The following is an 11,068-nucleotide window of genomic DNA, read 5'->3' as shown; positions in this document are numbered from 1 at the left end:
AGAGACCGGCGAACGTGGAGAAAGCGTGTACTTTGGATGAGTTCAGTTGGACAGAAATACTGAGGTTGAATACAAAGGGGAAAGATTGGGAGAAACAGGCAAAAAGTACGGAGGGGACAAGAACGAGGAACGAAGAAGAAGGAAACCGAAATGAAGAATATTGCGCAGATTAGAACTCATTCATGGCAATCGCCACCTATACGCGACTACTTGCATATTTCCGGAAGTTCCTGTCTGCCAGGCGGTCGGGCAAGCGCCAGGCTGGTGGGGGCAGGAGCAAATGACATCAGCTTGGATTCCAGCTTCCATGACTCCATGGTCATCAGCCCGTCACAGGCACTGCATCTAAAGTGGAATTGGGTTGGCGTAAAAGTGAATCATCAAATCGAGTTTTCTGTTTGTGATATTTTGCTAGAGGAACCGTGTTGGCAAGCTGGATATTGACAAACTGCCCACTCCAACACCACGATGTCCTCTCTCTTCGCTGTCTCAGATATTACTGTACATTATATATATTGGTGCCCGGGCGCTAAAGAGGGAATATTCCTGCTATTCTCTAGTCCATCATCAGACCCTCCCCAAGTCGAGGCGCAGCGAAAGTTATCCTCAGCAATCCACCCTTCTAAGATATCTCCTTTTCCCCGCGCAAGCCACTGGTGAAAGTACTGATCCCAATTGAACAGAAACCGCCAGCTCTAAAAGTAAGGAAACAGCCTGTTCCCATCATCACGTTCGTCGAATAACTGCCAGAGAATGAGTCCGCAAGCAACAACATCGCAAAACACCGTCTCAGGGATATCCACAGGCAGGTAATCCCCCATCTCAGTGCTAAAAAGCCCCATGCAAGCCAAATTAAGATTGTCAGATGGCCGATATACACGACGCACCTTGCCCATCTCGCTATACTTGGCGATAACGTCAGATACCTTGGTGTTGTAAACGCCAATACGTTTGCGGATGGCCTCCTCATTATCGTCGGACCGGTTTCGCTGGCGGCATCTCTCGACGAGAGCCGCCTGGGGCATTTCGAGGACGATGATTTTGCTGATAGGAGCGATGGCTGCCTCAAAAAAGGCGGCTGATGTGGACGCACGGGGGAATCCTGTTTCAGAGAGAACAAGGGGGTTAGCACGGTCAGAACACAAATTGTCATGCGTATGAGGAGATCAGGCACGTACCGTCGAGAAGATAGGTGCGGATAGGCACTGTTGCGCTTCGTAGTTGTGTGCGAATGTGGTTCTTGATGAGACCGACTGTCATTACCGGATCACCGATTGCGCCTTTTGCAAGATTGGCCTTGAGCACTTCGGCATATGGACTATCAGGACGCTCTGCCTCGTGGCGCAGGATGTCGCCAATGGCAATGTGCATGACACTCCTGTCCAGTTTCGCCCATGAAGCACAGATTGTGGACTTTCCCGAACCTGGTCCGCCGAGAACAGCATAAAACCTGGCTTTCTGAAGTTCCTGGGAGGTTGCTGGAAGACGAGACTTTGCCTCCGCATCGGATGCGATGAGCGTTATCATTTCGTTCATTCCCTCTCGTGCACCTTCCTGATCGAACATCTTCCGCAAAGTTGAGTCTTCGGTGCCCTCGATGAGTCTTAAGCGCGTGAACCTGGGATAGCTTGTGAGTATCCTGTGGCTCTCCTCCCAGGTTGTTGACTGCGGATCAATGAACTTGTCATAGAATAGCTGAAGAAGTGTGGTGCCGGTGGGTAAAACGTCGGTCGTCTTTGGTTCTTCCTTTGCTCGCAGGGGCACCTCGAGTGCGTCTTTGAACGATGTGATTCTGTGCCGCAACTGTTCTGGGGGCGAGACTGAGCTCGACTCTTCCTCCTTCAAGCCTTCAGTCGATTGTAGAATGGCAATGCTTGATGTAGGTTTCCACGCTTCTAGCTCGTAAAAGCTGCCTTTCTCGCACTCGTTATAGTCCTTGTACTCAGTGTACTCGTTGTTCTCAGTGTACTCGTTGTTCTCAGTGTACTCGTTGTTCTCAGTGTACTCGTTGTTCTCAGTGTACTTGTTGTACTTATGGTCATCGTTCTCTCCATCGTGGCCTGGAGACTCCGACGTGATGTGTCGAGGCGTACTTGACTCTGAAGACTGTGGTGAGGTCGGCGACAGGGGGGATAGGGTTGGGGCGACTAAAGACGCAGGCAGGTGGTGATCAGTGGTACTGGAGACTGAAAGCTGAGACAAAAGCTCTAAGGTCTTCTCCAAGGGGAACGAGGTACTGGCCTCTGGTTGAGGGGTACTGGACCCTGAAGACTCGGGGACAAGTGTTGAGGTCGGCGACAAGGGGGACCAGACAGGGGCAACTGGAGACTGAGGCGCGACTGGTGATGTTGGCTGTGAGGGCGTCGACAGTACTCTGTAGTCCGGTTCATCCGTGTCCACAACGGCTACCACGGACTCGTTATCGTCAGGCGTGGTTTCCACGAAACCGAGCCCGTTCCGAAAGTTTTCGCACATTTGGTTGACTATCGGTTCACTTCTCTTAAACATCTGCTCCATCTCGTAATATACGCGATCCATCCTGGCCTCGGCCTCTAGCCGTTCTTCTTCGGTCATTTGCCGTCCGGGAAACTTGCTCCAATCATATTGTCGTTTTAATATGGTGGGGGGTTGGGGTACTTGCATGTTGTCGAGACTGGGGTGGGAGGGTAACTAAATCGCTGGAGGAGGATCGAAATTGGCATTGCCGTTGCTTGTATGATATGGCCAAACACCGATGGGGAGCCTTCAATCTAGAGGGATGGATGGTGCGCTTACGTTGTAGTGGAAGACGCAGGAGGAGAGAGTGTCTGTTGGAATCCCAGTTGGCGGGTAAGATGGCAAAGGTGCGCGAGAATGGATGATGCGTCGGACGCGAAAGATGCCAGAGAAGAGTTGAGAACGTGGAGAAGAAGTGAAGCCACTGCAGTGCAAAGATTGGGTCAGTTGGGAACGTGCGCTCAACGGCAGTGAAGTCCAGAGACCAGTCAATTCTCGGGCGGGCGGGCAGGCAGCCTGGCAGAAAGTTCTGGATCAGATGCCAGGTGGCACCGAGTGACGGAACTCGATAAGGACCTCGATTTGATCGTCACATCGCCCCTGCCCCGACTGGAAGTTTCGGGCCTGAAGATGTGAGCCTTGGCGGGGTGTTTGGTTCCAGGTCGCCTCCTTCTCCGTTCGATCCTTCCTTCAGAGACTGATCAAGGAAGGAGCCCCGATCATGTTGACCACAGAACCGTGGAGGAGGAATCCGGTGGTCCAATCGGTCATTCTGCTCATCCAAACCAGGGCATCTCCATCCTCAAATCACACTGTCTCCTCCAGCTTCCTCCCATAAACCACTTGACCGTGTAATAACTCAAGCTCCTCACATCCCTAATAGTCTTTCTCATCCCATTGACCAAGCCGTTCACCTCCTCCTTACCCCACCCCAACACCTGTCCCATTGAATATACCGCAAATCCATCTAGACTCTGGTTGATGTAATGTCAATTCAGCAGTCTAACCTGTTTCAGCTTCCTATCCTTTGCCCACATGCCGGTAGTCACCGATTGTGTTGAGCCGTAGAGAGTCTCAGTATCCTTGATGGACGCATTGTCGTCGACTTTGAGATCGCCAACCACATCATAGGCCTTGCAGTATTGACATGATTAGACCTCTTGCTCACCCCAAGAGAACCCTTGACTGAAGGGACTTGCCACTTTGATGGGCTCCACGACCGTTGCCGGACCCAACCTAACGCAGTTCTTCCTCCTCCCACTGTTTAAACTCGCAAGAAATATGTTGAAATGGAAGAACCAAATCCGACACCGAACATCCCATGCCACGCTTCTTTGATTCTTCAATGTCCTTCTTAGCGCCGAAGGAGTGCAATGGAGAGTTAACCTGAAGCAATGATTCTTGCCGATGTTATGAGCGTGGGTGGTGAGTGACGGGAAGCACCCCTGATCAAATGAGGTTCACGATTCGACTTAGACCATTGGATTTGCGGACAGCTCAAAGAAAATAGTATCGTTCCGTGGACTATGGCAAACGACCTTGATGTTTCGAGTGGCGGTTTCATGACTGGGGACTGCAGTTGGAATGGTCGTCTTCTAGAAACCACAGAAGTTAATTTCGGAATCATGGATGGTTTCAGACCTCATCGTCTTCATCGTCTTCATCGGTCGAGTTTGGGCTTTAAGTCCCAGTCAGGACTTCAGGTAGAATCAAGCGGGAGTCGTATACCTGAGACGGCGAGAAGCCGTGCTGGTTACCGGAGTGTTTCTCGGGGTGAAGGCCGGTTCGGTTCGGGCCTTGTTCGTAGGGGTGTTTGTTTACTTTTGAGTCTTGTGCGCTAATGAAAGCACAATTATGAAGGGGTTGAGGAACAGAAAGGCATCGATAGAGACCAGGAGACGTGATCCAGAAGTCTATGGCAATCGCAACCCTCCAGTGCTGCAGTTTGTCGGATGCACCTTCGTTGTTTTGCTCACATCCTGCAGAATGCATTGGCCTGACGTATATATCTTAGCTGTGATTGGTCAGATACTCATTTTGTCTAGCGAGTCCCTATGGAGATGAAGGCTTTTGTGCAAATTGTGCGGTGAACGATACCGACGACCTTCAACGGAACACCATCTTCTGCCTCCGGGCTAGGTATATCGTCGGCCTTGATGAAAACATCTTCTCTACTCATTCATGTAGAGCTAGAAGAAGGAAGGCATCAACCTATGACGCACCCTTTGCACCCCCCGCTTGTACGAGTACTGACTCCAGAAGCGGTAGGGTTATACATGTGCGCGCCCTCGTCCACGCCCACGTTCCTCGAATACTTGTACACTCTCTGCCTCACACTCGTATCCGCCTTTCCCCTCGGCGACCAATAATCAGGTCCATATCCGCTCCCCTCCCTCATCCCTCTCCGCCAGAACAATAACTCGTTTTTTCTTTCCCTGATCTCATCGTGTACCTTTTCCGCCTCATTTTTCTCCATTGTGTGGATGTCCTCCCACTCATCCTCAAACGCCCAACGTTTTTCCTTTGCCCAAGCATCCTCCCACCTCTCGATCCTTCTATCCCAAATATCAACAAGACCATACCTCCCCCTAAAAGTCGCATAGGCCAAAACCACGCTCACCGCCGACGTGGCCATGCAGGACAGAGTCATACCTAGAAGCATCATGGCAACTTGTGCTCCCCACAACATGCTCCTGCCAAAATAACTGAACAAATAACGGACGACTCCGACGAAATAGTAAACCCACAACCCTTGGCCTTCAGCTTCAGCTTCAAACCTGAAAAGGACAAATGCTCCCTTTCCGCCAACAGGCCCATACAACAAATAGTCCGCAACGGGACATAAAACCGCCGAGACAACCACCAGGAAAAGCAGCCGCATCGCCTCGCGGCGCTGGGTCACGCGGTAATCATCAGGCGGCGGGATCCGGCCCAAAGTAAGGAGCTTGTTTGTCAAAAAAGACCGGCCGGGGGCGCGGAAGGCGAAGGCGTGGAAGGCGCGGGGATCATGCCATTTGACGTCAAGGTAGTAGGAGGCAAAACATATCACAACAATAAGGGGTAGTGATATCGCTGCCTTTTCCCCAACTCCGGTAACGCGCGGGCTGCTCAGAGAGGCGAAGGATTCATCGGGCTGAGTGAAACCGCAGGTATTGGGAGATGCATCTTCCGTGACGCTTGCGGGGTTGGAAACCACTCTCGGTGGGAGATCACTGTCGTGGGTACTCAGGATTGCCGCGGGTAGGTTGAGGAGGATTGCGGAGAAAAAGTAGAGAAAGGGTTGGACGAGGGCAATCGCGAAGTCAGAGCCGAGACCGAAGTTGTAAGGGGAGGTAGGTTTAGAACCCGGCGGAGGAGCCATGTTTGCGGCCGTTCGGCAGATTGGGAGTCGCGCTGAGGTTGTTGTCTTGGTGGGTCAATTGCAAGCCGAAGAATAACTCCAATATGGGTCACGGAGTCTTCTGCAGGTCTCAAGAAGCGACGAAAATGAGGGAGAAAGGAAATATATGATTTAGGGGAAGCGCTGGGAAAGTCATTGAAGTCGGAAAAAATTGTTGGACGCCGGGTTGCAAACGACGGGCGGGGCATGTCGGCTGGGAAAGTCATCGAAGTCGGAAAAAATTGTTGGACGCCGGGTTGCAAACGACGGGCGGGGCATGTCGGCCGGCAAAACGGTCGGCCTCGCGCAGAGAGGCCCGATGTTAGGTCTTGGGCATCAAGAGCTCGGCGGTTAGATGCATTCAAACGACATCAGCGAGGAACAGATCAAGCACTGTAAAACAAAACCGATTCAATTCGTCATCAAAATATGCGTGGGTATATTGCCTGAAGAAAAGAGAGAAAACGCGCCGAAAAGAGCACAAACAGAACCATCCAAACGCGTGTATGCTGAACATGTAAAAGAAAACAAACTCTAACATCGTGATATTCTTTTCCCCAGTCCCCGATTGGTACTTATTAGACTGCACTGTGGTGTTCCTGCATCTCCTGTTGTGTCGCTGTCCCAGCAGTCGACAATCGCGGCTCAGCAGCATTTGCTCGCCATTCGGCCTTTTCTCTTCGTAGATCGCGTCTGACCCAGATGACGGTGATGATGATCCAGATGATGGAGAAGATGAGGGGGCTTGCCCATGCTGTTGATGACGTCCAAGGTTAGTACTCGTTTCTCGATAGGAAAGGTGAACAGGAACGGGGACAAAACATACCAACACCGTAGGCAATCTCCTGCGGTATCGTCCAAATGACAATCATGGTAGCAATCCCATCCGCTAGCGCTCCCACTCCCCAAAACCAATTCTGCCTCGCAATCATCTCCCTAAACCTCTTGCTGACTTCGTACCTGGCGTTGATCGCCCTCCTGTATTCCTTGCCTCCAGCACCATCCACCGCTACAATATCCTCGACAATCGTGAACACCAACGGCGGGATCCTTCCTCCCTTGGGCACTGAACTGAACCTGAAAGGCGCCTTCTTGTGTTTCTTGTTCGCCCACCCACTCCACAACAACTGCAGTCCCATCTGGATAAAGAACAGCGGTACCGGCATGGCCAGCGGCTTAACAATCGGCTCGTGGGGGATCGAGGCGCCAATGAGAATCCCCGTCATGTAAGTGTATCCGAACGAAAGGGTGTGATGGGTAAAGTCGAACCTCCAGCGGTCCTTGACGGGATCGGTTCCCAATGGGCGGTATTCGTCGCGGGGAAGCATGAGTTTCAGGCAGCGAAGGCCGAATTCGATGCCGGTTACGAGGCCGAAGAAGGCGGTGATGATGGCGAAAACGATGCCGTGGCGCAGGCTGGTGCCGTACCAAAGGCCGTAGAAGAGGGCGATGGGTAGTAAGGAAGATTCGATGACCAGTAAGGAGGAGACGATGATGAGCTTCCACTTGTAGTCCAGCATGTTGTACCTCAGGCGTGGAAGGCCCGGGGTGTCGTCTAGCGTTGGCACGCTGTCGGGGGGATGGTTGCCGGTTGTCGAGGGTATGAGCCAGTTTTCGAGAAACTGCCACACAGGATGGGGCGGAGCTGGGTCGTTGACGACTGTAGCAGAGGAGGCGGAGGATTGGGGTTGATTGTGCTGCCCCGGGGGAGCAAGACCGTTCGTGTGGCCATTGTGGTGTCTGTGGCCGTGTCGTGTTGTTTCGAGTGTTTCTCCCTCCAGTCGCCCCGAAGATGGGGAGGCACTGGGCATATGCTCCTTTCTCTCGAGCTCGTAGGACGATCCTTTGTCGGCCATCGGAGGTTCTCGGTGTCGGCCAATCGGTTATGTCGAGACCGTTTTAGTTGTTGGAGGGTTTGTTGTAGATAGGTAGGTGGGTTTGTATGTACAGGTTGGTTGGGTTGGTGATCGCCGTGGATGGGTGAAAAGTCAAAAATGGAAAGAAAAGAGGAAAGAGATCAATCGACGGCGGGGTAATTGAGTAAAGTAGGAAAAGGGGAAACAAAAGAAGAGGGCATCAGCATGATTGCATTCTGTCTGTCTTTGCTGAATGTCCAGAATTGTGGCTTGATAGGTATGTGTAGTGTACTGTGTAGGTTCAATGCTGGTTGGTGCAGTGCCGTCCATGCATCTCCCGTATCCATCCAAGCAATGAATGATAAACAAGAGGGATGCCGGGATGTGGCAGTGACGAAAAGAGAAAGCAAGACGTTGGTTTTCACCCTGCCCATGACGTTGTGCGGCTCGTGATTGGTCACACTTCAAACAAGACACGGCCTGGGCTTGCGTCAGATGCCATGATGTCATCGGTCGTTGACTTTGACATTCCAGAACGCCTGTGCAGTTCCACCGCTTCAGCCTCTTAGGGCGCTAAAAGACCCCCTGTGGCCCCAAAACGACTCCGCTCCAGCCCGGTCCCTTTATGCAGCTATCACCCCACCATCACCGGAAGGTGGCGAGCCTTAACAGGGGATGCTCAACCTGCAACAGCTGTTAACAAAACAGCACAGAAACACTCCGTGATTCTGTTAGTGACGTCCGAGATGAGCATCACGATCGGTAGCGTAGTGACTCGAAGCGGTCCGCGACATCTCAACGACTCATCAAGGACACTCCTCCATTTCAAGACATTGTGCATTCCGAAAACAATGCGAACTGTATGGGACAACTTCTCCCTCGCAAGGAAATACCAATGGCCAAAGGTTGAACCCTCGGGCATATAGAGTTCTTTGACGACGGAATTGAGATCATCACCTTGTTTGCTCGGGGATATCTTCAACCTCACGTTGCACGCCAGCTGATGATCACCGGCCTTGGCTCGAAATAATCCTGGGCACACGCCATTTATCGACGCTGATCCGTCGAAGCATTCAAAGGTCTCAACTTCAGCCTCTGTCGTCGACCACATCGCCCTTGTGGTGGCCTGAATGATTGCGAACCCTCACCCGCCATGATGCCGTCGCTCCTGCCCTCGCGGGTGGGTGCAACTTCACGGAGTACTGCAATTTCACAGAAGCAGAAGGCACGGCTTCCAACTTTAACTGCGTCCTGCAAAGGGATAAATTTTCGGTTCCGAGGAAATCTGTCACTTGGTCATAGTCCACTTGCTCCGCCGGCTCTCGTCTCTCCGTCCAGTCTTCTTCTACACTTCAGTTGCTCACCGATCTCGTCAAATACAATTGGGACCTTTCTCTAATTCAATCCCTTTTATTACAATACCTTTGTTGAAACAGCTACTTCGCGTCCCTGTCTTCAAGATTTGAGCTGGCCTTTGTGGAACCGTCCGCTCGCCCATCCCGCTCGTCCATCCCGCTCGTCCATCCCGCTCGTCCAGCCTTCACTCCGTGATGTAACAACCGTGGTCAAAGCACCATGAGAAAACCCATGTGAGTTGGCTCTTCGTTCCGTCCGTAAACTAAACGGAGACCACAAATTTGACATGAAGAGCTCACAGTCACGATGTCACGCAAGATGAAACGCGCGTAAGCGATACAGGATGACGAGAACCATGCAAGGCAAACATCGCGATAAACTCGCAAACTGTCATACCAGTCATAGGCTTGAATCCAATGGACAGCGAAATGCAGAGCGGTAGTAGCCTTGCTAACAGAAAGTACCCGTCACCGTGTATTCCACGTAGGGCTGGGTACTTTTTTTTCCTTCCGGAAAGGTGACTTCGCTGGAAATGGCCTGGTAAGACTCAGACATGAATGTTTCCGTTGCGGATGATGATCTCGCGGTCTCTGGGTATAAAGGCAAGCGCTCTCCCGTTTTGCAGTATCGTTCCTCATCATTCTCATGTTACAGACACGACAGTGAAGAGTTCTTACAACGAACCGGTGAGTGATCACATTATCAGTTTGAACTACTTCGTACTAACATACATCCAGTCCCAGAGTGCAGGCACATCAGCCAGCATGCATCTATTCATCCTCCAGTTCTTCAACTTCCTAATCCTACTTTTCCTTGTGAAAGCCCCCGCCCTCTCAGCCTTCGCTACGCCGATAATTCCCCCGGAAACTCCGCAAACACTCAACAATAAGGTGTCAACGCATAACTACACCCAGCGTATCACCACTGTCCCCGTCCCAACGGCCAAAGTCTGGTGTCCCATGACATATGACTGGTCGAGAGATTGGACCGTGAACGTGACACAACGGGCTTACGACCTCCTTACCGCTTCGTCAATGCTGGGGATTCATTGTCAATACGGTAGTCTTACAGCTATTCTCGGGATGAACGCGTTCAATGATAGCAATCCACCCACAGGTTCGAAACTTGCCCCTGTGCATGTCAAGAGGAACCACCGAAATCCCGAGCACGTAACCCTCGCACCGCGCTCCGGGATGTCCTGGACTTTTGGTAGCGTCAGAGCCTACGTGTGCAATTACGGCGCCGGCTGGCCGTGGAAAACATGCGATATTACGGAGCTGATGGCTGCCAAAGAGATAATAGAGGTTGCGTGCGGTAGTAAACTCAACGCTAATGGAGAGACTTGGCCCGAACCTGAGGGCGGACCGGGATTGGAGAGGCAGACCGCTGTTGGTGGGAAGTGGAGGAGCTGGGATGAAGAGAAAGAGTATGGGTTCATGGACGCTGATGATGATAGCGAGTGGTGTGAGGGCATTGGAGATCGTATTGCTCTCCCTGTTGATGACTAGACTCCGTGATGGCATGTCATCAACAGGTGCAATCAGACGGACGGTGAAAAGGTGAAAGAAACAAGGTAAACTGGTGGAAGAAAAAAGGAAAAATGAAAAGGATGGCTGGCTGGCCAGAAAGGTTACCTATGGGAACCACCCCGTCAAGTATCAATCACCCAGATGTTCACAGCTGTTCACGAGAGTGCCGAGGATGGGACGGGGGATGTCTTCCGGTGCCGGTGCTGGTGCCATGAGTAGGAGGGGCATACACGGCAGGCACGGCACGGCTCCGAGTGGGGGTGGTGGGAGCCTTCTCACATTGCTCTGGACCGGAAGTGATCCGACGTCAAGGAACACTCTCGTCCATGGTTGTTCAGGTTAGAGGCTCTGCAGTCACATTCCGTTTCTTTCTTGTCCGTCTTTATCCAGGTCGGGACGAATCATAGTACCGGACAGCCCGTTTTTGTCCACTCATTCCCGAGACTTCCATA

The 11,068-nt window shown here is 51.9% G+C and overlaps 4 protein-coding genes across 4 annotated transcripts; 1 reads left to right on the top strand and 3 right to left on the bottom strand.

The window, feature by feature from the left end:
* Positions 1–6: 6 nt before the first annotated feature.
* Positions 7–2,643, bottom strand: SMAC4_07753 (uncharacterized protein; the record flags this gene model as incomplete). The annotated part of the gene is made up of 2 exons (XM_066090684.1): positions 7–1,102; positions 1,179–2,643. The coding sequence occupies 2 exons, from the start codon at positions 2,641–2,643 to the stop codon at positions 696–698; spliced, it is 1,872 nt and encodes a 623-aa protein (XP_065947649.1). The 3' UTR covers positions 7–695.
* A 1,906-nt stretch (positions 2,644–4,549) lies between these two features.
* SMAC4_12861 (uncharacterized protein) lies at positions 4,550–6,040 on the bottom strand. Its single transcript, XM_066091116.1, has one exon. The coding sequence runs from the start codon at positions 5,855–5,857 to the stop codon at positions 4,703–4,705; it is 1,155 nt and encodes a 384-aa protein (XP_065947648.1). The 5' UTR covers positions 5,858–6,040; the 3' UTR covers positions 4,550–4,702.
* A 65-nt stretch (positions 6,041–6,105) lies between these two features.
* SMAC4_07751 (uncharacterized protein) lies at positions 6,106–7,736 on the bottom strand. Its single transcript, XM_003346048.2, has 2 exons — positions 6,702–7,736; positions 6,106–6,629 (listed from the first exon to the last, which is right to left on the bottom strand). The coding sequence occupies exons 1-2, from the start codon at positions 7,729–7,731 to the stop codon at positions 6,454–6,456; spliced, it is 1,206 nt and encodes a 401-aa protein (XP_003346096.1). The 5' UTR covers positions 7,732–7,736; the 3' UTR covers positions 6,106–6,453.
* A 1,885-nt stretch (positions 7,737–9,621) lies between these two features.
* Positions 9,622–10,633, top strand: SMAC4_07750 (uncharacterized protein). The gene is made up of 2 exons (XM_003346047.2): positions 9,622–9,773; positions 9,825–10,633. Exons 1-2 carry the CDS (start codon positions 9,645–9,647, stop codon positions 10,593–10,595), a joined length of 900 nt encoding a protein of 299 aa, XP_003346095.2. The 5' UTR covers positions 9,622–9,644; the 3' UTR covers positions 10,596–10,633.
* The last annotated feature ends 435 nt before the right edge of the window (positions 10,634–11,068 follow it).

The sequence above is a fragment of the Sordaria macrospora genome, chromosome 7, assembly GCF_033870435.1.
Source record: "Sordaria macrospora chromosome 7, complete sequence".
NCBI classification, from domain to species: Eukaryota; Fungi; Ascomycota; class Sordariomycetes; order Sordariales; family Sordariaceae; genus Sordaria; species Sordaria macrospora.
Note: the sequence above shows the minus strand (reverse complement) of the source record. Positions and strands in the feature narration are given on the sequence as shown.